Here is a 26,514-nt window from a genome sequence, read left to right on the forward strand (position 1 = left end):
TTATCTTTTTTTTTGACATTTGAAAGTATTAAACCTCTGAGGCACTTACAATATGTAGACTATAACAAATACAGTAACGGTAATGTTGCCTTAAGTTTTTTGTTTAAAGCAGTGTTGTTGTTTTTTTAAACAATTGATTTACATGAACATTAATGTGCTCAAACACAACCATTTTATAACAGTGGTACTTGGGGGAGGGGGGGGGGATAAAATTAGTAATTGATTTGCATTCTTTTCTTGCAGTTTGAATGCAAAGATATTTAGATATTGAAATCACAAGATTAATCATTCCAGCTTAATACTAAATTGGTTTAAATTTGATACAAAAAATTTCAAAAGTGACCATTTATAAGAATTTATTTTATATTACATTTATTTATATTACCAGTTTTACCTCTTAGAATGCAAATTTCCTTACCATTGTTGTCTTTGATTACAGCGAGGCTACATTCCTCTTGATGTTGAATGTATTAATTTTATATTTAGAGGGAGTAATACTTATGGTAATTTTTTTTTTCTTTTTCTACTTTTTTTTTTTAATAACTTGAAATATTCACATTGATGTACACTGCTATGTAATTGCTATTTGTTACATTTAATATTAGTTTTGTAAAATAAATATTTCTTAAGAAGAGTGTTGGTTGTTTTGGTTTCAAAGGTGCTTTCAACTTGAGCATAGCATTAAAATCCTTATATTAAACATTAATGTAGCGCATTGCACACTGTTGATCCATTACATGGTTATATTCGAAATTCAATCGATATTTGTAGTTATTATTCTACACATTTCACAGATAAAATTTAACCCAAATGAAACAAGAGAAAGACATTTTCATTTTATAATTTATTTTCCAATACAAAAGTCTCTAAATATAACATTTAAAACATCTTCTGTAGATATTTGTCCTGTAACTTGACCAAGTTCATTGGCTGCCAATCGTAATTGTTCAGATGCTAATACAATGTCTTCTTGTGAGTAAGTGTTAAACTGGGTCAAGTGAAGTACACATTTATTGAGGTGATGGCGGTGACGAACTTGAGTCAAGCTAGGGCTGCCTACAGATGGATCACCACATCTAGCAAAACGTCAAAAAAAGTTTGTTATAATTTATCAAAAATTATTTACTTAGAATGAAATGAACAAAATAAAAATAAGACTTACAGATTTTGGATTTTCATTACCAAAACTTTCATAAAACTGTCAAATCCTTCTCCAGTCGTGCAAGAAAGAAAACACATATTGTCTTTGAAGTGCTGAAACAATTCTGACCTATTTTCATTGACCAAGTCAATTTTATTAAACACAAGCAGAATGTTAGTCATATCTATATGCTGATTTGTTGAAGGACTATTATGTTCAGCAGAAAAATAGTGTTCATTAATGTGGGAATTAGATGGGCTGGAATATTGTGTAGAATTCATTGTACCAGAATCCTGAAGCAAATGATTCATGTAGGAGGTCACAAAGTCTGCAAAGGTAAGGTCACTAAAATGAGTTTGCTTTATTATGTCTGGATGTAATACAATGATTTTTAGGTCAGCAATCTTTGCCCTTTAAATAAAAAAAAAAAAAAATATTTTTGTCAAATTTTTAATTTTATATTACAAAATATATTAGACTTTACTATATATCTAGTGCTTCTCATACAAATCTAACCCTATATTAAAATAGTAGGTATACATAATAAAAAGCTCTATCTGTATGAACAAATTCTTCTTACTGCATTTTGTATAAAATGATACAGTTTGTATCCACTAGTTCCAAATATTTGTTATCCAACCAATTGAAATGCAGAGATTTTGTAAATATGGAAAATATTCCAAGAATGAAAATCCAGACTTATTTATTTTTTTTGACAAAGGTGAACTAAAGTATCAATAAGTTAACAGTAACAAAGCTATAAAAGACTTATTATACTAATAATATTAATTATTTTTTTCTGGCTAGCTTTTATAAGTCTGTTATTTGTAAAAGTCCAGGATTTTTTGTTTTTTAGATACTGAAACAGACCTATTCACAGCTCTGTGAATGCCTTCTTTCTCCACCACATCAACTGTTGCTCTTAAACCAGCTGTGTCACTTAGCAGTACTGGGTAACCCGCTATATTGAGGGCTGTCTCTACAACATCCCTTGTGGTGCCTGCTATTGGTGACACAATGGCTGCTGGTCTCTGACCTATAACAAGAGATTCATTTGAAAAAATGCCAATATTTTAAGATAAACAACACATATAATCAATACAAAACATATGTGCTACTTTCTTAACTATTATTTACAGAGTTCGTTGGAGTTACTATTGGTTACTACTTTCCAATCAATAAGAAAAATGTATGGGTTCTAAATCTAAATGTCCTATTGAAGTTAGGTAAACAATGTATCGTTTATTTATACAAACGTAAAATTTAACTTAATTTATATTTGACACTATTTTAAATAACTTACTATTGTACATTTTAACACTATGCTGCCTTGTTTTCCGTTAAGCATTTATATCTTGATATAATGCATTATGTTTGGGCTATGATGTAATCTTTATTTCTGAAGGGATCCCCAAAACTATTATATTAACCTAGCAATACTTTAAAAAAAGATTCTGCTACCCAATCATGAAATGTAAAAGATTTAAAATCTTACAGCTAGCAATGTATTAAGAAAACATGAATACATATCATTCTTCACTTTTAAATTGGGGAAAAAAAAAAGATATCAATAATTAATTGTGCAGTGGTTTTCCATCACACTTTGTTCTGGACTGAGGGATTTACCAAGACCAGAACTAGACTGATAATGCTGGAACAAAAGTACAGCCTCACAGGACACAATACTTCATATGGGCAGGTCATTTTTTTTTTCTATGCCCGCTATGAGTAGCATGGCAATCAACTAGTAGCCTTGTCTTATAAAACTCATATATTTAAGTGAGTACCAAAAGAGAACAAATCTGAATTTGTATGTTATTTTATATAGTTAAAAGAAAACATATTTGCTCTATATTATTTGGGGAAGGAAGGGCCAGATTTATCTATAGACAAAACAGGCTATAGCTTAGAGTCAAAAGAAATATTTAGCAGTGACATATAATATCTGGACTTATAAAAGGAACCCAAATCTCAAATAGCTAAGGGCCTTTTTTTAAGTCCAAATATGGAAGGGGTAATATGGAGGATTTTTATAAATCTGGTGTATAGTGTACAGATGGATTGATATTGTGCTTTTAAAAAGCATAACTGAATTTAAGCATAGGTAATTTTTATTATTTAGTTGGCAAAAAGAGACATTCTTGACAATGTTTATTGTGTCATATTCCATCTCTCCCACTTTTCCCATTCTCTTTTTTTTTCCCTAAGGTTCCATTATACTCCCCCCCCCCCCCCCCAACACACACACATTTCCTGTTTTACTTTTTCTTTAAAATTATGCTATTCCCTTTTTTTGGTCATAGATGAATGAAAAAAAAAAAAATCAAAATACTTTCATCACTCACTGATAGCATTCAGCAAACTACTTTTCCCTACATTAGGTTCTCCCAAGATTACCACATGTAGACCATCTCGTAGTCTTTCACCTCGTCTACTGTCATTTAAATGAGCACTTACTTCATCTTTTATATTGCACACCTCAGAAAAAACTATATGGAAAAAAAAAATATGATTATTAATTAGACCATGATTAGACATAGGAATCAAAATATGCTCATCTTTAAAAATGAATAATAAATATGTCAGATGCAACAAATTACAATTCTATTCTCACCATGTTCTAATATGTTGTCTTCAATATTTTCCTCTTCACTGAAATCAATAAATGCTGTTGTATTAGCAAGACACTATAAATATAAAAGAAAGAAATCAATTAAAAATTAAAGTCTTGCAATTAATCCTAATTTAATGTGTTTACATATATACATACTTAAATCACATGATTGTATGTGAATATTTACACATGGATATTGTGTCCATATGTGCAATAACAACATCTTCGTCATTAAGTTCTGCATCTTGTCAGGACCTCATGTGATTGAAAAAAAAACAATTGATGGCACAGCTAAGGTCATTGTTGGTTCATTAAAGGACCTTATAGGCTATTAAAACTTCTGTCCTCTTCATGCAAACCAAGACCATTTTAACGTAGGTAGAGGATACTCCCAGGCACGAATGCTTTAAGTCTTGCATAAATTTATGTCAAACAATATTCAACATGGTTCTTGCTGAACCTACAATATAGTATGATAAACCAATGATGCCCATAGCTGACAACATGCGGATACCTTGGCATTTTGTTCTTTAAAAGATTTCATTTGTGAGACATCTAAGGTGAAAAAAAAATGTTGAGCTTCTTTTCCTATAAAGAAAGTGAGGTCTGTGTCAATGCACAAACTCTTTAGACCTGGGACTTAAGTAAATGCTTTGCAATGCTAGCCCTAATGTTATGCCCTTTGAATAGCAATCATTTGAGATTTTTTTTAACGTAGGTAGAAGATACTTTATTATTATTATTTTATTACAATTCAAAACAATACTTTTAAAAGTAGATACTTTTTTTTTAACACTGGCAGACAGATGTTTTCACAAGTGAAAGATGACTTAAGATTATAACTTTGCTCAATGTAAAGTAACTATACAAATTGAAGTGTTACCAAAGAACAGAATTACAATGTACAATACAACCTTTGTTAGTCTATTTCTCCAACTAGAGTACAAAATATTGAGTACACCATCCATTTGTCTAAGTGCTTGTTTCCTCTGTGCTTCTGTTTCTGCATGAATCAAATCTCCAAGTCCCTCAATTTCAGTCAGATCTAGTTTACCATTCAAAAATGCCCTGGAAAATTATTTTTACAATAATACATATTTGTAATTAGCCCTTTCTTACTTTCCTTAAATATTTTTAACTACTGTGTGAACTAATAAATTAATCCCAATGAGCCAGTTCCAACTAATAACAATACCGGTAGTAATAATTAAGTTAGAAAAGTACATTTATTTAAATTTTTGGAGAAACATCACATTTTCACCATGATGATTCAAAACAAAGAGAAAAAAAATTTATATGCATGCATCTCCCTTAACATACCGGTACTTTAATTGTGCAGGAATTTTGAATTTTCTTAAAATATGTAAATAAGGCATGCTCTATTGTATGTTAGTTTTAATAATCAAATAAATAAGAATTTCATACTGTTTTGTAAATTCTCCTGGTTTAGCAGGTCTAAAGCCAGATAGAGTGCCCAAAGCTGAAAGCACAGAAGAGATTACTGCAGGTCCACCATGAACATGAAACTCTGCAATGTCCTCACCAGTGAAACTATGGGGTCCTACATGAAAAATATATTCATGAAAAAAAAAAGAGGTCATAAAAGAGAATATCCCCCAAAAATTAAAGAACATTTGAATATCTTAAATCCAAATGTTAAATAAAATCTTTGCACATTTCTTCTACATTAAATGCCTGGACAGTGTTGCTCAGTCTCAAAATAGTGTTAGAGGTTAGAGGAGACAAAGAGGCTAATAGGGAAGTGAGACAAACCTCCTGTTGGCTGTGTAATGGAGTTCATTGCACTGTAAGAAAGCCTCGTCTGCCACAAGCCATACTGTGCAGCATTCCAATGGTGGATACCCACACAGCAGATGTGGTAGAGAAGAAAAATAAAAGGGTCTCCCAAGTTAGCTAGCTCTTTCCCCTCGTCCTCTAGTATGAGACTTAGGTTTAGAGCCACTCAAGAAAAATGGGTGCAACGAATTAGCATCTACTTGGAACCCATTCAGACAGAAAGATTGCTTTCATTCAGGTCAGCGGAAGGGAGCTACCTTTGGCCTAGAAGGTTTCAAATCTACATTAAATGAGAGACAATTACAGTGACGGGTATTGAACTTGTACAGTAAGTCTACTAAACTCTAAAGACAATTAAAAAAAAGAAATGAATGCACAAAAGTAACTACCTGGAAACCATATTACCAAAGCTTTATCTATATCTTCTTTGGTGTTAGGATCTTGAAGCTTTCTAAGATTTGCAATTCTAGGCTTAGTTAGACCACCACACATTTTTTCCATAGCTAATCTTGTTTGAGCCCCTGAAATACGGATGACAGCAACAGCACATTTACCTGAGCCAGATGAAAGTGCATAAATTGTGTCATATGCATTTTTCACATTAGTTCCAAGGCCAAAGTGGCGTATGTGGTAATTCAGCAAATGTTTTTTGTTTTTAAACAGAGTTTGTAAAAAAGGAATAGTTGTATAAAAATGTGTCAATCTCTGCACAGATTTGTAGTTTGAAAGTTTATTAAGTTCATACACTACACGAAAATATACAACTCCAGCATGGGCACATCGAATCATTTCAGAGTCTAGATTCTAGATCTATTAGTTTTCTATAGATCAACAATTTCTATAAATTTTTATACACCTGTAGATCTAAATATGAGATAGAATAGTATAGTTATAGAATCTTTAGAGTCTAGATACTTTCAAGATTTCTAGAGATCTATAATATAATAAGTATAAATAATCTATATGCATGGGAAGCGTGGTCGAGAGGCTAAGTGCGCTTGAACTTGGCTTGGCTACCTATGAAGGGGGCTCGAGGTTCAACACCAGACTCGGGCCGAGTTGTGTTTATTGAGCACCTAAAGGCAGCACGGAAAAACCTTCTCCTAGATACCCCATCCCCCCCACTGGTCCACAACTGAGATTGCATGCTATAAGCATGAAAGTAGGGCTATATAAAAGCCATAATTTATTTATATAGATCTATTATATTATATTAAAATTATAGATCTAGATCCATTTTTTACTACTTTTAGTATTAGCTAGTGAGTAGCTAGTAAGTATAACAATAATAAGGCTTGTCTTCGAGTCCGAAAATTAATGAGGAATGCATTTTTCCTGTGGTTACGCAGCCCCATCTGTGACCTACATATTTTGCCACATCCAGGACAAGAATAACCAATGTCCACCGATTAAGATTTTCTTTTTGCCGTCTGCGTCTTTCCTTGGTAGCTTAGTAATACCACAGATTTTCTTACTATTGATCTCTATCATGTAGATCTAGAATTCTAGATCTGGATCTAGTGTTAAGTCACAGTGTAGTCACTATTGATAGATAGAATCTAGATCTAGATTAGATCTAAATGAAGTAGACTTTAGATCTAGAAGTCAAAAGATCATAATCATAGACTAAGACTGTCTAAATTCTAGTATCCAACTCACTGTACTACAGTTTGTTCTACTTCTACTACTACGTCGTCTACGTAACTAAACACTTAGAATAGAACTGCAGACTTAGAAAATCTTAGATCTAGAATAGATTATATAGTAGTTTATTTATTTCGGACATTACATGAATTCGGACATTCGCTGTTTTTTGTGGTCATTAAATAATTATTTTAATATGTATTATAAAACTAGCGCGCTGTATAATGTGCTTGTCCATTTTCCAATGATTCTGACTCAATTCCATTCCATTTAGCTGTCTTTATATGTAAAAAAAAAGGAATTTCAAATTTGTTAGTCAGGTTGTTGTTTTTTACTATTTTACCCGGATGACTTTACCTCTTCCTAGGGTTAAGACTATATTTCTTGGTTGGCTAAGTCTATACTAATAAGCCCGGCAATATTTATTCTGTTTTTGAAGCTGATTTATTTGATTCATAAGCCAAGATGTCTAATTCCATACACACAAAAAATTAATAGGGTGTCCAAATAAAATTACGATTTTCTTACCAAAATTTATTTCGGTCAGTTTTGGACATCAATAAAAATGATCTTATATTATATTTGTTCGTTTGTTGTTGATTTTTTAATAGAGAATAAATGGGCTAATGTTTGGAGTGAGCTTGGTACATTGAATGAAGTTAAATGCTTAGATCTAGACCTACTAGATAGATCTAGATTTATATAGAGAGAATATAGAGGATTCAGTTAGGCAAGAATGGCTATCGTAACCTGTAGGGGCCTACTATACTACAAAAGATCATCTGTATTAGAAATTTATTAAATTAATAAAAACAACAAAAAAAACATTCAACACACATCTAATCATGCAAACCCCAAACATTCAACACACATAAAATAAACAAACATAAAATAAGTCTAAAAGTCGGTGCAGAAATCACTATTCCAGTGACCTAATTTTGGTAGAATAAGTGTGTTCATATTTTTATTTTTTGTGTTCGTATTTATGCATAGTTCGGAAACACCGTAATGATTTCATGTGAGGGGCTATGCCTGGGGATCTTAAAATTTATATAATGTTAATATAGAATTAAAATCTGAGTTTATTGATGCCTAAATATAGAGACTGTCCGAAATAAATTATGGTGTCCGGAATCAAATAATGTGGGTCAAATGTGTCCGAATTAAATGAAAACACATGGCCTCTTTGACCCTAAATATAATAACAAATATAGGTGAGGGGTACAAATATAAGTAGTCATCCTTATTCTCCTTTAACTAAAGAAGATTTTGATACGTCATTTTCTTTTCTATGTCAAACCATTGTCAAATAATGCGCTGTCAAAGTCAAACTTTCAAATTTGGGCCTATTTTGCCTATAGGTGTCCGAATAGCATAAACTACTCTAGAGTAACTTACATCTATCGAACACCTTCGTTTTAAGGTACTTATCGAACACCCCATTGTATTTTTTAAAATTCTCCTTTATTTCGATGATTATAAAGAAACTAGTCCATTCTTATTGTGCATCGTCCATTTCTTGATAGTTAAGTTATAATTAGTTTCATTTTCACCCGAGGATCATTTTTTTACTTATATTCAAAGTGCATTGGTAATATTGGTATAAAAATTTCACATTTTTTGACCTCTTGGGAAGAGTGGAGTGAGTCTCGGGTTAAGGGTATTTTTTAATGCTAATGACGCTTCAGCTCAAAAAAACTATATAATACGCTTCTAATTAGGCTGAGAAATATTTACAACTATTTATTTGAAAGTGTCCTTTGTTACCTAAACATGAAAATTGAGGTTTAAAAAGGGGGTGTTCGATAATAGCATTTTTTTATATAAGCAATCTTAGCTTCGTAAGATATCGAACGCCATTTTAATGTTAAAAATAAACATCAAAGGGATATAACCCAAACAAGACAAAATATTTAAATTATATATTTTTTAATTGTTATTTTTTAAAATAATGTAATGCAAAGTACAGATATAAATTAATCATATGTTACAATTTGTATCAGCTATTTGTGGTTTACCGTAAATGTGCTATATTTTTTTAAGTAAATAGATTTACATCGATATGCACTAATTGTACCCATTTTAAAAGCTTGATTTTATGACACATATATTATATATTATAGCTTGATGCTAATGGCATCTGTGACTGACCACGAGAAGAAACAGAGTGGAATGTATTCAGTTGTGGAATGTATTCAGTTGTTGTTTCTTTTTCAGATGCCCCATTCTATTAACTTCTGAATTTGCCCGATTCTATTAACTTCTGAATTATGTGTTATAAATAACAATACCTAGCGCATGTACTTGATGTGAAGAGATATTAATAAAACGAAAGGGCAAAGGGGGAGGTATAGAATGCAGATATGGTATTTTGAAATAAAAATGTCTTGGGCAGGTAAAAAAAAGGTCGGGGGGTGGGGGAGAGAAACAGTCAAGACACTGTATCCAGAGATCATCAATAATTGATCGACCATTAGAATGTGACGTCAGCCTCAAATACATAGAGTCAGTTGTGCTCCTCGATCTAGACGTGTGGCGCCGAGTCTATAAAATATTTGCCATAAAGTATGATAAAGCTCATAATGCGCTACAAAGACACTCCTTTGAAACATCACAAATACACAAAATAATAACAATAACGCATTTAACCACTCTCCTATTCTGCCTACACCCCCTTACCCGCGCTTCCACTCTCCAACATTCACACTTTTTCAGTGCAAAGTAACAACGTAAATTTCAAGACTCAATCCAAACGCAGCCACCAGACTAACACACAACAAAAAAAAAAAAAAAAATGGTCAGTGATAGCGTAACACACAGGTGTAAACCAGGCCATCAACACAGCCCCAAAACATTGTTCAAGTTGTAGTAAGAACAATGTTGAGGGGAAAGGGGGGGGAGCCATCAGTCGAGAACCTACGGTCAAGCCGCTAATTAGGTCACAAACACTAGGCATGATAGATACGTAGTATATATAGATATGTTGTTTGTGCGTGTGTGTGACAAATACTAAGCGTGCTCTAAAATACGTTTGTTTTTTTTTTTGGTTAACCAGGTGGTTTAGGGAGGGCGGATTTATCTACATCTATAGGTAACACAGCTTGCAAGCTACCATAGCTTTTCAGCACCCCCCCCCCTCCCCGCCCAGATCGAAAAATATCTAGCACTGACTTTTGGGCTGTTACATACACTGAGCGTGCTAGATCGGCGGCTAGTTACGTAGGGCCGCGTACCGTATGTTTCGTTTTTAGGTCAACCAATTAAACTGTTGTGTCCTGCAATGACTTGGGGAGGGCGGGATTATCTATTGGCTACCAAATTTAAAGCTTATTAGGCTCTCCCTCAAATAAATAATATCTGGATTTAATTTATTAATGGCCTTATGTCTCAAAATAGCTTAGACCTAAATAAGTACTACGGTAATGCGTTACTGGGCTTAGCACCGTCAGTTTCTAAGCAGAGCTGATCAGTGATAGATTCCTTCGATGTGGACCATTTGAAAATGACTAAAAATCTGTCTTTCTTGACATGGCGTAAAAAGAAAATGATATAAATAAAAAAAAATATAGATCTAGATTATAACACTTTTGAAACACCATACTTTTCACAAAATTTTAAGATTATAACACTTTTAAAACACCATACTTCTCGTGTGTTCGATAAGTTCTTAATATGTTCGATAAGATAAGATAAAGCTAAAAAAGTGTTCGATAATTTAAGCTTTTGAAATCATCAACCTGACCCATTTTAACATCAAATATAAGTTTAACTATGAGTAGTAATAGAATAAAACATTTCTACTTTTTAAGAAAAATGGATGAGGAGTTCACAGATACAATCAGTTTTTTTCTAGGTCTAATTTTTACGGAGATACACAAATTCAAACATAAAAAATGTCGGCGAATGAGCTTAACTTGTTCGATAAACGTAAGTTACTGTAGATCTATTAGATGATGTAATACATTGATAGATCTATCATGTCTATAGATTATAGATCTAGTACTACGGTGTAGACTGTAGTGAAAAATGCTCAAAGTAGATCTAGCCAATCTAGCTAGATTCTAGATCTAGATTATATAGTATATATTAATATATTTTATATATCTGTATATATATATAATTCTTTTCATGGCTCAAGCATCCCTAGACCACGTAAAGGAAAGATCACTCTTTTAAAGTCTTTAACTTTTATTTTTGCAAGTCAGACGGACTAGAGTTATCTAGATCTGGACTGTAGACATCTAGATTTGAGTTTTGAGATTACAAATGAACATTGTCATATAAGGTTTATATTTTAATAACCGTGAATAGTTTTCTTTATCGCGTAAAAATGATAACAACATGTTAAATATAAAGACAAAGTTTAGTTGTATATACATAGATTCTATATTTAGATCTACATATATAGTCTATAGGGGAGAAGATGGCTCCATATAATATTATAGCCAGGGTTTAAACCCGGGACCAGAGAGTCGACTGTCCAGAGTGCATAATACCAGTATTAAAGAGTGTAAACTGTAGACAAAAGCATATGCCAAGAGTTGATACTGATTGTCAGTATTTTAAAAAAATATATTGCGAGTTGTTTAGAACTAATAATAATTTTTATTATCCATAAGGAAGTTTGTTTTACAATCTTTGCATTACACAGAACAAAACATTATAACTATAGAAAACATACATTCACACTAGATTATGAGAAAGGCTTTACAGATTGTCATCAAGAATAGGAAACGAAGTTTTATCAGGTGTAATTGTAACAATTATTTTGGATCAGTCAATTATATATAATATATAGATATATATATAGAGACTAATAATACATCTTTGCCATTACAAATATTTTTACCTGTTTTGATCACTTTTTAAAATGCTTTAAAAAAAAGTTGTACACCTTGAATTCAAACTCCTGGGCTCAATCCTCCTCAAGTGGACTAATTCAACCTATACTACCACATCTGTCAAGGACAACTTCTTTCCCTTGTTTGATAACCAAACCAAATAATTAATTACCAATAGTTAATTAACTAATTGATTTAAAAAAAAAATTATTCTTGTTTAATCAAGTACTAGAAATAATTATGCAAAGTTTCAACTTGATCTGAGATTGGGTGTGGGAGAAATAACAGTACAAGCTTTATCAGGCATTATAAATTAGACCATTGTAAGTCTAGCTAGATCTGTGAATGTAACAGTTAAAATCTGGAAGAATAAATATTTCATGAATAATGAAATATTTCAGATAAACTTTTAAAAATTATTTTGTATATTATTTTATTTGTTGTTTTTTTTTGTATTAATAACAAGCAGGAAAATAAGAAGTTAAACAATGCCATTTTTATGCAAAGATTGTTCTATTTGCTTGCTAAATGAATAACATGGTATAGTATGTTTTGCTATTTTATATTAATGTTGTTTTTTTTTATTAAATTTACTACTACATTTCAGTTTACAATGACAATGAAGGTCAATAAAGTTGGCAAGCATAAAAGAATCATTATTGACTCTTCTGATTCAGAATCTGACAACAATGAATCAAAAAGTGTAGGAAGCATAAGTATTTCTAGTTCTAGAGTCTAGATTTTTCCACACAAACACACCAGAAAATTAACATTTTGTAAGGTTGAATTACAAAAAAATAGACTGCTAAAAATGCTCTTAAATTTGAATTCCAAATAGAATTTAGAAATCTTATCATCAATATCCCAATTATATTAAACATTTTAAAATACATTTTGCTTGATAAAAAAAAGTTTTATTTGTTATTTTTCTTTTTTTCCATATTGAGTGACACTATTATACAGTGCATTGAAAATTCATTCCTCTTTTTTTTTTATTCTTGAAAGAATAATTTCTTAGATTTTTTTCGGACCACTTTATATAAATATATATTTATATGTAGTAAGGTCACTATTGTGGAACAGGCATATTTACAGAATAGTTAAATACTACTTTATTTTTATATTTATAGCTTAACTACTGTAATGATATTGCGCATATTCCATTTTCCTACGTGTCCAATATACCTATTTCCCTTTCACAAAGATGACAGGTGTGGAATCGTCCATCATTTTTCACATTCCAGGAAAACCGCATAGGTCAGGGCTTTAGGCTTTTTTAAAATGATGATGAACCATCACCTGCATAAGACACCTATTTTTTGGTTTATAAATAGATGTGGAAAAACATCATTTCATAGCCATCTGCCAGGAAAAAATAAAAACTACAAAAATTGGGAGGTGTTCACCCAGTTCTTACCTTTTTAAAGATAGTCACAATTATGAAACACCATAGATTTGATTTATTTGACCTGCAGTTTTAGTTTAATATTTGGATAGTGATTTAGATTATCAGAATTTAAATTTGAGTCTATATTAGTAAACATAAATTTAAAAACATTTAGAGAATAATATTACATACCCCTCTCTACGCCAGTTTTATAGACTGAGAAGGCATTTGACAGCGTGGACAGACAGACCCTCTGGAGACTATTGAGACACTATGGAGTGCCAGAAAAAATTACAAATTTCATCAGGAAGTCATATGAGGGGATGACTTGCAGAATAGTGCATGGCAGACAACTGACAGATGCATTTGAAGTCCAAACAGGAGTGAGACAAGGCTGTTTAATCTCTCCCTTCTTGTTTCTACTAGCCATAGATTGGGTCATGAAGACAGTAACAGACCAGAAGTGGAATGGTATACAGTGGACACTGAAAACAGCTAGACGACCTTGACTTTGCAGATGACTTGGCTCTTCTTTCTCACACACAACAGCAGATGCAGGAAAAGATATTATGGATAAGCGTCGTTGCAGACAATTCAGCTAGAATGGGTCGTACCATAAACAGAGGGAAGAGTAAAGTGTTCAAGATAAAGGCATCTAACAACACACCATTACAGTACAAGGTGAGGCGCTGGAAGAGGTGGAAAGCTTCCCCTATCTCAGCAGTATCCTAGACCGCCATGGAGGAACAGATGCAGATGTCAGAACCTGCATTGGTAAAGCTCGAGCAGCCTTCGAACAGGTAAAGAACACTTGGGCATCTAGGGAAATAAGCACCACCACCAAGATCAGGCTCTTTAACATCATTGTCAAGCCAATTCTACTTTATGGATCAGAGACCTGGAGAAAAAAATCCAAGTATTCATCCAGACAAGATCTTGAATGAGGAACTGTGGCAAACGACAAAGCAGCAGCCCATTGAAGTAGATATCCTTCAGAGACACTGCATCCTGCAAAACAAGGCAAGCCCTAACCATGGAAAGAGGAGACGGCCCAGGAATACATGGCGCCTCTATTTGGAATCAGATACCAAGCAGATGGGCAAGACGTGGGGACAGATGGAGAGACTTGCCTGGTTGAAGAAGGGGCATACATACCAGTACCATAGAATTTGTGATTACCAGACGTCCAGTAAAAAGAGGAAATGTCCTTTTTTTTTAGAGTGTCCTCCATCTGGCAGATAATTTAGACCCTATAGGTCCAAAATGTATGGGTTTTTTTTATACAGTGTATGATTTAATTAAATTTTTGGTCTAGTTTTTTTTTTTAAAGTTCTTTGTCTATTTTTTTTTTTTTTTAAATATTTATATGTTTGGTTTTTTAAACTATCATCCGTTAAAGGATTTGTCCTTCCTTCTATCCTGTTTAGGTCATTGACATTTCTTGTAAAGCTAACCTAGCTATTACCAAATGTGACTAATGTTTTTCCTTAGCCTATAAATTATTTCCAGCTAGATTCCATTATGCAAATTGCCATAATATGGCTTCAGCTTTATCGTCAATAAAAAAGATAGTTGGATCTAAGAGGCATCACGACCCAGATAAATATAAATGCTGCTTTAAAGGAAATTTCATTTAGACAAGCATCTAGGAACTTCAATATACCAGTAGCCACCCTCCCTAATAATTTAAATTTTGTGGGAGGCATCCCATCATTTCACGAAAGAAACTTTTGGCTCTGGATGAGGACAAGAAATTTTTTAAAAATTGGCTTATCTATCTTGTCTATCACCATGGGTTTGGAAAAGCAAATTCTAAAGTTCAAGAGACATTAAAGGTCAAGAGATCCTACAACTCAAAGCCATCATAAGGCACCAACAAAACAATGGCTGTATGGTTTCTATAAAAGAAACACAAAGCCCTTTGAGTCTGGGCAAGAAAAGAGCCGTTATTTCATGTACTGATGTAGAAAAATGGCTCCTAGAGCTTCAAGACTAGATCGACAGGATTGTGTCTTGTCTATTAAATGATCCACCCCGCATCTTCATTGATGATTAAAAGCGGATTTATATTTCACCAGAAAAGATGGAGGGTTATTGCATGTAAAGGCAGTAAACATGTAAGCCTAAAACATGGTTACCTCAGGCTGTAAAACAGGTGATGGTGCTAACGTGTATAAGTGCAGAAAGACAGTATAACCACCTTTATTAATTTATCCCTACTAAAGGATTCCATGTAAAAATCTGCAAGACTTCCCTGATGCCTTATTACGGATTTCAGAAAAGGGTTGGATATAACTACTACCATTTCTATTCATGTTTTAGAGACACCTTTATTCCTGCTACCATCCTTATTGCAAAACCTTGACCAGGCTTTCATTTAGTCATAAGAAGCGGGCTCTATTAAACAAACTCTCTCAAGACGCTGGGATTAATCTATAGAGTTCTTTGGAGAAGTTTTGAAGAAGGAAAATAAAGGTAGTGTGATGTCAATGACAATTAAAGAAGAGGTAAAGAACCTAACAGTGACAATATGTGTCTTAAGCTTTAATAAAAATAAAACTACTGTAAAGAATAGTTTTATTATAGTATTATTATAAGTCTAATGAAATATGTGTTTTACATAAGCTTTGTTCTGACATTTTTACAGTGTTCTGCAATTGTGAATTCTTAAAAAATCCTATTTCGTAACTGTGACTCACCCTATCACAGTGAATTTAAATGTAAAATTTAAATGAGTTGCAAAAAAAAAAAAAGCAATGCATCTATTTTTATTGGAAAATGGATGGGCAATGCATAGCTATTTTTTCTGTAGGTCTAACCATTAGGAAGCAAAAGAAAAAATGAAAACTATAAGTAGCAGCAAACTGTTTTGTAATAGTGACTCTTTTATATATATGTATATATATATATATATACTAACATACACTTTTTTTTTTTGCATGTGCTATTAAGTTGTTACCTTACCACAGTTATCTTAATTTAAAGATATTTTTAATATTAAAATTAATTTAATGTTGCAGATAAACAGAAAGTCATCAAGAATTTCTCAAAAACAAAAGAAACCAAAGTTTCAACTTCCATCAAGAGATGAAATCTGGAAAAAAATACCAACTGTAGAAGGAAGTTCTAGTTTAAAAAGCCTAACACCAAAAAAGAATGTTAACAACTTAACAAAAATGTAAAAAAAATATGATACATGACTTGCCTTGTAAATCTGCTAAAAAAATTAAATGTATAAAATTGTATAGATTTCTTTCATATTTAAGTATATAATATATTTTTCAGATACAGTGATTATAATTTTGATGATTATGAAGATACAAGCGACAGCATGTCATCAACTGAAAGTTTCTCAGAAGAAGATATAAAAACACATTCTGGAACGTCAAATAAAAAGGCAATCATTTATATAATTTTCTTTTAAACTTAAAATAACATCTATTTATGTGATTAAAATTTTTAAAAAACTCCAAACATAAAAGAACTAACACATGGAGGATTATGTTATTAATGAAAGGAAAAAGAAATAATTCACAAATTGTATGGCACAACTTTACATTTTCCTTTATATAAAAAAAGAATACACTGGCTATTACATTTCCTTGAATAAACTCCAGCTATTATGTTCTATATCAATCTTGGGCATATTTTTACTCTTCCACTTATCAGCTTGACAATTCTTCATTAATTAAAAAAAAAATAACCTGGGTAGGTGTGGACAGGGATCTCAAAAACGGATGTAACAATTTTCCTAGAAATTTGACAATTTATATATGTGGCCACAAAGGGAAAACTCTGGTTTGACCATTATAATTTTTAAAAATATAATCTAATAATAAAATTTGATTAGGAGGTCTAGAAATACAAATGTTAGCAGGTATTCCAGCATATATTCATTTAAGAGGTGATATATAAATAGATGTTTAAAACATTCTTCTAAGTCTGGATCTATAGGACTATCACTAATCTAGAATCTTCTATACCAGTGACGGGCAAACTTTTTTAGGAGTGAGCCAAAAACTTAAAAGACAAATTTTGGCAGGCCATAATGAAAAAAAAAAAAAATACAGAAATTTTATAGGAAATCTAAGTCTATAAAAATTAAGCTAATGCTATGTAGGCCTATGAATTCAAAATGCAAGTGTTTTGATAATAGTTCATCAGAATTAGTTTCATAGAGATAGTTATTCTTAAAAGTGAATGGAGGTCTCTTCGTCAAGCTATTTATGAAACAGATTTTAGTAGCCTGCTCATAAATTTATGAAGATGCAAACATTGCATAAATTCTTAGATAATGAGAAATTACATCTGGAAAACAGGATTTCAGCAAGATCCTTAAAGAAAAAAATGTTTGAGATGATTATAAGATTGAAGTTGAATTAAATCAAGTTACAAGTCTGGTTTTACTACCTTAGAATACAAAATAAAACATCTTTTTTAAAATTCGCCATGAAAAATCATATTATATTCGTAATACCGAAGTTTGTCTTCCTTCACAAGTCGTTTTTAGCTAGCTGATTTGTAAACAGAATAAGTTGTTTGAACCCTTTAAGGTGGCCAAAGATATTGTTAATAAATTAATTTTCCCTGTATCTTAATATTTGATTTGTTCATGAGACAAAAGATCTGTGAAAATGCAGAATATTTCTGCAGACCAACTTTTTCATGGAAGAAAGACTATTTCATTTTGTTAGTTCCCCTACTCGCTCAAAAACACATCCTGTATTAAGCCTAACTACTTTCGTTTATTCAGATTGCATAGAATTTAGGAGTTCTAGTAATAGTCTGTAAGACCATGTGGGTAAATATTATTTACAAGCTTTACTATTACATTGAAAATGATTTTTTTTTATATTTAAGGCAATTTTTAAAGAAAACGTCTCAAATGTATGATGCATTTTAGGGAAACAACATTGATCTCAAGGTAGTTTTGATTGAAAATCCCGGATATTTTCTCTATCACATTTAGAGCTCTTTCATAATATTCATTTTTCGTTCATATTATTGGAGCAGAATGTTGTGGTTAACTGTGATAGACAATTTTTATGTATTAATTCAACTCTAGATAAACTTAGTTTCAAAATTCTTTTTCTTAAAATGACATAAAACTTGAATCCTGCATTACTTAACAAAGTTGACATCAGAACATGTTTTATTACTTTTAGCAATACACAATATAACTTGCATGTGTTGCGGCTTTCTGAAAACTATAAACTTATGAAAAAAATTTTGATGAGTAATTTTTGTTTTCTTTCATCATCTGTCATAAAGATTGTTATTTTGTTTAGTTGGAACTGAAGTATCTGAATATATTGCAGTCTTTATGAAATGACATGGATTCATAGCAAATCAGACATACTTTTTTGTTGCAATATCTCTTCAATGTTTCAATTCGTATTTAAAGTGTATTTTTTTTCATTGTATTTTTATTATTAGGCTTTTACAAAATTTGAGTCAGATGAAACTTCTCCTTGCACCAGCCTTGGCCCGCAGGCCATAGTTTGCCCATCACTGTCGAAAACCATGTATCTAGATTCAGTAATCTAGTCTTAATTACTGTCTTTTAATGTTGACTTTTTAAGAGCAAAGTAATAGCTCTTACAAAAAATGAAGATAAATTTTGTAAAGGGGAAAGCTCTTTTTAAAAAAGACTTTCTAATATTGCTTGTTATCAGCTTGTTTGAAAGCATTTCAACAAATAATCAGTACTTTATATATTTTTCCCTAAAAATTTGTTTAAAAAAAAAAAAAAAGTTAAATTTTGTTTTGCTTTAAAGATGCTTATATGTTTTTACATATTTAGCACAGAATTCGCAATTACTACTCACGAATCACTCAAGTTGATTCCAGTGATGAAGAACAGAAACAAACAAACTTACCAGTATCTCATGTATACCAGTTGAGCACACCCCTTAAGGATCCAGAGGAAAACAATGAAGACAATGACAATGGTGACAGTGCATCTCAAACTTTTGGGGAATATTTAAAAGAAGACAGTTCTGAGGATGGCGATGAATTAACAACCACTGTGCCAAAAAGATTCAAGAGGAAAAGATATTCACTTCCAGATAGCGAATAAGAAAAAGATGAACGCCAGGAACAGTAAATTTAACTAAGTTTAAAAACCAGTTGGTTACCATTGATAAGTTTTGAGATTTCTAAAATAACACAAGAGTATAATAAATTGATTGAATTGATCAACACATTGCAACAATGTTAAACAATGCCAAAAAAAAGTAAGTTTTTTTTATACCGGTAGTAAAAATGCACTAAAACAGACATTTGAATAGTTTTAAATATAAAAGATAATTTCGTTCATAAGACTAACTTAAGCTCTACCATGTAACCATACAGCACTCTACCATGTTGTACAAGTAAACCCAATGTATTAGCAGTATCACATATTTATAAATTATATGAGTGCATTTACATAGCCTTGAGCTTCACCTTACAGCCAGTCTTGCCTTTGAACCAATAACATTTTAGAATTCTAGTTAATCATGTAGTTTATGGCTCTCTAACTCAGTCAAGAGGTCCACCACAAAACTTTCACAAGGCCCAGTGCTCAAGCAAACTGTCACTTCATTTTATAGAACAAAAATCTATAAATTGCACTCCCGTACAAAACTACTGACTCAATGGGAATGCTTGTATAGATACTTGGTCTGTTCAACTTTTATGCATTTTTTGTAAGTTTGGATCTTGTCTCTTGTGAAATCTCTGAAGCAGCCTACATGAGAATAAATATTTAATACAATTCTGTTACAGCACTAATATTTAAAATGTACACTTAGTTATTGTACAAAAAAGTGATAATTTGATAAATTATGTATAATTTGATAAATTATGTAACTTTGTAAATAACCAATATCTTAATTATTTTTTACAAAAACATAATAATTTTGTGCATAGCTAACATTTGTATTATTTGTACATTGCTAACATTTCAATTATTTTGTACATAGCTTATATATCTATTTTTATTGTGCATTGCCTACATCATTATTATTTTGTAATTAGCAAAATCTCAATAATGTCAACACCTTAATTAATTATGTAGCGCCTAGCCACTATTTTAACTATTTTATAAATAAATATAATATTAATTATGCTTTACATAAACGTAACCTTAATTCTTGTTGTTGCATATCCAACATCATAATTATTTTATAATTTATCTAACATCAATTTTTGTGTGCATTGCACGTAGCAATCATTGAAGTTTTATTTGTAAATTTAGTCTTCTTTGTAACCAGGTCTTTTTTCCATACTTGCTAGACATTTTGAGTCTGTGCATACCTCATCACTCAGAGTTTTTTGTTTTTGATGTTTTTTCTTTCAATCAGATCCAGTGATAATAAAGGTTTAGTCTTAATTTTTTTTTTTTTTAAGTTTTCTTTTCATTGAAGAGTTTCTTTAGTCTGTGCATGCCACACCACCCATAGTTCATTGTTGTGGTTTTGCAAATGGACCCAGTGAAAAAAATAAAATTTTATTTTTCTTTATGTTTTCTTTTTGTTGTTTCTTTAGCTTAATGTTCAACTTTTTTTTTTATTTTTCATGATGATAATTGTCCATAACGGTTTTTTTTTTATATTATGGGTTTTAATACTATTAAATGTTGATATTTATTTAAATTATGTTTTGCTAACAAAAAAAAAAAAAAAAAAAAGAACCTACCTCCTCCCAAGAAGAACAATATTCTTTGATCACCTGCACTGTCTGCTGAATTTTTTCATCTGTTTTTAAAACACATTCGCTGAGAAATTTATTTTGAGATTCTAGTGTATTGAGAATTTTCCCCAATTTATTAAGCTCTACATCATCAATATCAACTAAATGTGCTTTTATATCATCCTTTGGGGAACCACTTGGCCTCCTATTAGTCACAAAGGAAAGAAAAAAAAGTGATTGGTCATTTTACTGTTTTTAAATATAATAACTGCCAGCAGTGGCATCACTGGGGGGGTACGGTGTGGACCGGGTGACACCCATTAGGGGGGTGACAAACGAATGGAAAAAAATGGAATATTGGCAAAAACTAGAAAATAAAAGCCAGAATTGAAAAATTGAATATTAGCAAAAACTAGCAGATTAAAAAATTAATAAATTTCAAGATATATACCCAAATATGTTGAGGCATATCTGCTGTACTAATCTAGATCTATATATTATATTTAAGGCACTATTGTATATATTTTCTTTTCTTTGGTAAAAATGTTCAAAATGTTACGTGATAACAAGGGGGAAGCAAAGGCAGTTGTTGTTTTATTTAAGAACAAACATTGTTTATGTTTGCATTGTAGTTATTTTATATTTTAGTATTAATTAGGCAAACGAGACTTTATTACTAAATTTTCAGACAAATTAAATTATTAATTATGTTTTATCGTCCAAGTAGAACTTTTCTACGTTAGCAGCAAGATAGATTAAAAAGGTTCTTTTAAAGAAAACATATTAATGCCTCTTCAACAACGTGATAATAGAGTCTACCCCGTTTTTACGGCAGTACAAACCAATATCTCTCGACTAACGTACCATCATAATACGGACATTATTTGCGTGAACAGAACAGGCCCGCTATAAGACGCCTTTCTAAAGATGAGAATGATCTGAGGACAACATGCCCATTACAAACTCGCATGAACTACTGCAGCTTTTCTCAAGCTGTGGAGGGGGCACCCTTTAGGAAAGGGGCCGACATTCTCTTATGAGGGCCTGACGCCCTGACCAATGGGGAGAAGGTGAAGCAATTCAAATTATTTTACAGGGATATTATTAAAAAGTTTTCTGTTCATTGTAGTTATCAATCAAATTTTGAATATTAACCCAGTGAAATGACATTATCAATGTTTAAAAAGTTAAAATATTGAAAAATTAAGACTTCATATCTTCTACTAATAAAGATCTTTTAAAATGTTTACCATTTTTGTGTGAGGCGTCTGCAATAATATCGATAAAAAATTTTTGAAGAAGACATTTCAAAACGTCTCTACTGACATGATTCTTTTTGAATGGTCATAATTCTCATTGTTATGTTGACAACCTTTAAGTGACAATAACTAAAAAATTTCACAGCAAGGCTTCTTACTGAACACGAAGATGATCTTAAGACATACGTGCGCTATGTGTACCTTGAACATCCCCCGTATAATAGTATTGGCCAATGCTGCCTCCTTAATTAATATACTTAATTTTAGCAACTTTTTTTTTAACTAGTATAAGTAGTGTACTAGTGTACTCTGATTTTAAGAAAATATTTCTTTATCGGAACGTCCTACTCCGTTATAATTTAACATTTACATGAGCTCTTTTTACAACGGGAAGAAAAATGCTTTGAAGACGACACAAGCTGAGAACGAAGGAAAACGCTTGAAGCTCACAGACCAACAGTTCAACAGACCACCTTGCTGGATAAATAGGGAAGCTGATGCCTCTCTAATACTATCTCAAGAAAGAATGTTTTGGGTAATACAAAACAGTCTAAAATTATGTACATAGCACTATTTCTGAAAAATCAGAAATAGTTAGATAAACACTGCCTCGAATGTCTCTCACCACTTCTTAATTGAATTTACTTTGATCTGCAAACTTCTTTCTAGTAGAAATAGTACATGATAGACTAAAGGAAAATGAGTTTCTAAAGCTCAGAAATGCTGAAAAATGGTTGGTGCCCGGGGCCTTGCTCCAGACCTCTATAGGTGATCTTTAATCGCTCTTCAAGACCAAGAGATGACTAAGGCAACGGTAAACTTACATTTTCCCCTTTAGATGGTAGTAAAAGTTTAAATAACACAGCTAAATGTTATACCGTTTCCGTCTAAAAGTCTAACAAAGGAAACATGTTTATGTGATTATAATAAATATACATTGTAAAATATGCAAAACTATTGAAAAATGTCATAAACAATAGGATTTTCAAATAGAATTGGCTAATTTTGCATTAGTGCAGAAATCGATGAAAAAGGTAATCAGCTTGCTATATTGGTTCAACAAAATGAATTTCTATTAGAAAAAGTGGATAAAGTTGATGGGGGGGGGGGGGGGGGCGGGGACCCTTAGCTAACCACACAGAGTGACACCGACCCTAGTGATGCCACTGACTGCCAGTATTTGAAGAAACACACTATGTGCTACCTTACCAAAAAAAACAACAACATACAAACAAAATTACCATTTTGTTTCACTGGATGGTCCATATTCCAATTTGATTCTGTCTACTTCCTTCAGTCGTTTTTCAACATTACTGGCTTCTAGTTGCATCTGAATTTCTTCCTGAACGTGTGATAAAGTTTATAATGTAATTGTTTCTTTTTTTTTCTTTGTATAAATTACCGGTACATCAAAATGTCACTTAGAGAAATTAAGAAAGATTAAAAGAAAAGCATTAACCAAATATGTATAACTAAGGTTTGCATCTTTTGTTTTCTAATTCAAGGTTTTATGTTTTTTTTAATACATACCAATTTTTCAGTATAATGATACCATTCTTAGTGTGCCAAAAGCTGATTATGATTGTTGCTTAATTTATCAAATGACAATGTATTTTGTTGAAATAATTGAAATAAATACAACAAAAACAAACTAATTTTAATTTCTTTGTATTCCAATTATATGGTATATTCAAAATAAAAGACAGAAAGAATAAATATATAGATATATAGAATCATACTTTTTTTTCTTTCAGAAAATCTTTTGTAAAACATCTTTTTGATATTTTCTTGCTTTAAAATTACTTTTTTTCTATGTGTGCTTCAGCTCAAATTTATGAATATGAATTTCCATTGAACTAGCTGTCTTTACTAGCTAATAAGATATTCTTTCAATCATTACATACAGATACAAGGAAAAACTTAGGTTGGTATTTAATAAAGGCAAAATACTCCATTTAACTTCTGTACCAGTGTATAGTAGTTGTTTTTTTATTCAAAAGCATTTTAATATTCCTATTTCCAAGATTAATAATCTTTTTTTTTCTCACAAAAATACACACACACACAAATAATCAAGAACACCCCAGGTTGTTATTCTTATACAAGTCACAATTTACCTTCAGCAAGGTTTCCAGTTCAACTAACATAGATTCAAACATTGGAACAAAATATTTTCTGTCTTTTTCAAGTACATCTTTGAAATGCTCTTCTAAGTATGCCTTCCCCCTAAACCAAAATAATTATATTATATAATTAATAATAATTAATGGTTTTATTAAGTGTATTGTTGTTTTGACATTTTAATCATACTGCCTACAACCTCAACTGACTAAGCTCACTCATTACAGGTCTCACGCAAAGCACAAAAGCACCAGTCAAAACCAGTTTATCCTATTTCTGTTAGCATAAATGGCTTAAATTATAGGTTACATATTTTTTTTTTTTTTCAATAGCACACTTGTACAAGAGAGCATGATGACTGAGCGATAAAGAGGGGTCCTGGGTTTGAATATATCTGAAGACTGGGATTTTTAATTTCCTGAACTTTAAGGACCCCACCCCCTCCGAGTCCACCCAACTCTAATGTGTGCTTGACATTAGTTAAGGAAAGTAAACCAGTAGGTCATTGTGCTAGCCACATAACACCCCAGTTAACCATCTGCCATAGAAACATGATTTTTACATCATATGCCCTATAGACTGCAAGTTTTGAAAGGGGTGAGTGGCTGGAACCTGGGTGGACACAAAATGGACTATATAGATATGTATTCGGGTCTTTCCATATGTAGGAATTATAATATTCAAGAGTTTGATAAATTAATGTTCTGGAACATTTTGCGCACTTCTAAGTCTAGATCTAAAGGCTTGTCATTAAAATATTATAAAGTATAGTAGATTTATACATTCACTTATGCAGGATTTTTTTTTGGCAGAGGTGAGGCGGTGTAAAAATGTTCCTTTCTTTAAAAAAAATATCTAATATTAGTAAAATAATTTCTCTATAACTTGTATAAAAGAGGTATTGTCTTTTTTTTTAAAAGTATTTTTATGTTTTTCTTGTACAAGGATAATTTTGGTGCAGTTAGAATTTTGTTTTAAAGTTCTTTATAACTATCTGCTTTTATTAGTGCATTGTCATTTTAAAATTTCTCTAGTATACTGGTTACAGTGGTTACTAGTCTAGATAGAATCTATGCAACTAGCTCTAGATGGTTAAATGTATGACTACTATGTAATCTAGAATTGTATCTTAATCTAGATCTATTCTTCTAGATTAAAAAGATATAGATCCAGATCTACCTGCTTTTTGATGTTATCCTTTTTATAGATTTTTCAACAGCATCATTTAGCTTTTTGAATGAGGTGCTCTGCAAATTTTCTGCACAAGGTTGATCTTTATTATTTTGCATTGTTTGTAAAGACAAGTCTAGTCTAGACTCTATGAAAAAGAATAATATATAATACTATATTACTATAATACTTAGCTATATATATGTAACTATATTATATAATAAATAAATATAAAGACATAGATCTAGAAATAGAACATTATTATATCATCTATATATGAAGTTCTATACGTCGCCGAACCACACGCGACAAGACGCACGCAGGCCGACTCTCTAACCCGCCATGAAAAAGTCATGGAAAGATAACTAACTAGTTACTAACTAGCTAACTCCAAGTTTCCCCAAGTAACTTTAGCAGTGACAGAGAGCGCAGCTGAGAAAATAAAAAAGAGGGGTGGGAGGACAAGTAATCTCTACGTTGTGAAGCCTCCCACCCCATTTGGACAACTGTTCTTTCAGGAAGTGTTCACCCGTCACAAAATAGCAGCATATGCTATGCCGCGAATCGGCTCATATAATTTAATATGCTTTCTTCTGGTAAGTTCTAGACTATCTTCTACAAGCCCAACAAGGAGGCTTAACAAGGATACACTTAAACTTAAGTCACTTAGTCTTCGTATCTCTATAATTATCTATAGGTCTAGATTCTAGACTTTTAATCATTAGTAATAGTAGATCTAGACTGCTAGATTGTATATATATATATATATATATATATATATATATATATATATATATATATATATATAAATATAATATATATATATATAGATACTATATAATAGTCTATATATTAGAAAAGATAAC

General features: G+C 31.6%; 3 protein-coding genes across 25 annotated transcripts in view; 1 reads left to right on the forward strand and 2 right to left on the reverse strand.

The window, feature by feature from the left end:
* LOC106071535 (tRNA modification GTPase GTPBP3, mitochondrial-like) lies at window positions 1-11,346 on the reverse strand. 12 transcript variants are annotated; one of them, XM_056035961.1, is made up of 9 exons: window positions 11,203-11,346; window positions 6,107-6,416; window positions 5,181-5,316; window positions 4,670-4,823; window positions 3,756-3,828; window positions 3,487-3,630; window positions 2,012-2,177; window positions 1,163-1,552; window positions 1-1,076 (listed from the first exon to the last, which is right to left on the reverse strand). In XM_056035961.1, exons 2-9 carry the CDS (start codon window positions 6,339-6,341, stop codon window positions 845-847), a joined length of 1,530 nt encoding a protein of 509 aa, XP_055891936.1. In that variant the 5' UTR covers window positions 6,342-6,416; window positions 11,203-11,346; the 3' UTR covers window positions 1-844. The 12 variants fall into 12 exon arrangements, with proteins under 12 accessions (XP_055891936.1, XP_055891881.1, XP_055891887.1 ...); XM_056035906.1 differs by having other exon boundaries at window positions 5,942-6,416; XM_056035912.1 differs by having other exon boundaries at window positions 5,942-6,416; window positions 11,200-11,339.
* Window positions 8,462-20,929, forward strand: LOC106071536 (uncharacterized). Of its 5 annotated transcripts, none has more exons than XM_056036131.1 (5): window positions 8,462-8,557; window positions 12,645-12,740; window positions 16,445-16,602; window positions 16,710-16,821; window positions 19,228-20,929. In XM_056036131.1, exons 2-5 carry the CDS (start codon window positions 12,651-12,653, stop codon window positions 19,501-19,503), a joined length of 636 nt encoding a protein of 211 aa, XP_055892106.1. In that variant the 5' UTR covers window positions 8,462-8,557; window positions 12,645-12,650; the 3' UTR covers window positions 19,504-20,929. The 5 variants fall into 5 exon arrangements, with proteins under 5 accessions (XP_055892106.1, XP_055892090.1, XP_055892121.1 ...); XM_056036115.1 differs by lacking the exon at window positions 8,462-8,557 and adding an exon at window positions 11,186-11,231; XM_056036146.1 differs by lacking the exon at window positions 8,462-8,557 and adding an exon at window positions 11,253-11,275.
* The window catches only part of LOC106071537 (uncharacterized), an 18,049-nt gene continuing 6,292 nt past the window's right edge, over window positions 14,758-26,514 (reverse strand). For all 8 annotated transcript variants that reach the window (XM_056036074.1, XM_056036046.1, XM_056036088.1 and 5 more), the window contains 5 exons: window positions 25,658-25,796; window positions 24,475-24,583; window positions 23,599-23,699; window positions 21,105-21,303; window positions 14,758-20,154 (listed from right to left, as the gene is read on the reverse strand). In XM_056036074.1, coding sequence (XP_055892049.1) covers window positions 20,101-20,154; window positions 21,105-21,303; window positions 23,599-23,699; window positions 24,475-24,583; window positions 25,658-25,767 — 573 coding nt within the window. In that variant the 5' untranslated portion in view covers window positions 25,768-25,796 and the 3' untranslated portion in view covers window positions 14,758-20,100. The remainder of the gene's footprint in view (window positions 20,155-21,104; window positions 21,304-23,598; window positions 23,700-24,474; window positions 24,584-25,657; window positions 25,797-26,514) is intronic.

The sequence above is a fragment of the Biomphalaria glabrata genome, chromosome 1, assembly GCF_947242115.1.
Source record: "Biomphalaria glabrata chromosome 1, xgBioGlab47.1, whole genome shotgun sequence".
Classification (NCBI taxonomy): domain Eukaryota; kingdom Metazoa; phylum Mollusca; class Gastropoda; family Planorbidae; genus Biomphalaria; species Biomphalaria glabrata.

Coding starts and splice junctions, on each gene's coding strand:
- LOC106071536 (XM_056036115.1), top strand. Junction 12,741..16,444: donor ACAACAATGAATCAAAAAGT/GTAGGAAGCATA, acceptor TTAATGTTGCAG/ATAAACAGAAAGTCATCAAG. Junction 16,822..19,227: donor CTGGAACGTCAAATAAAAAG/GCAATCATTTAT, acceptor TTACATATTTAG/CACAGAATTCGCAATTACTA.
- LOC106071535 (XM_056035906.1), bottom strand. CDS start 6,341: ATGATTCGATGTGCCCATGCTGGAGTTGTATATTTTCGTGTAGTGTAT. Junction 3,829..4,669: donor GGAGAAATAGACTAACAAAG/GTTGTATTGTAC, acceptor TTATATTTATAG/TGTCTTGCTAATACAACAGC. Junction 1,077..1,162: donor GTAATGAAAATCCAAAATCT/GTAAGTCTTATT, acceptor ACGTTTTGCTAG/ATGTGGTGATCCATCTGTAG.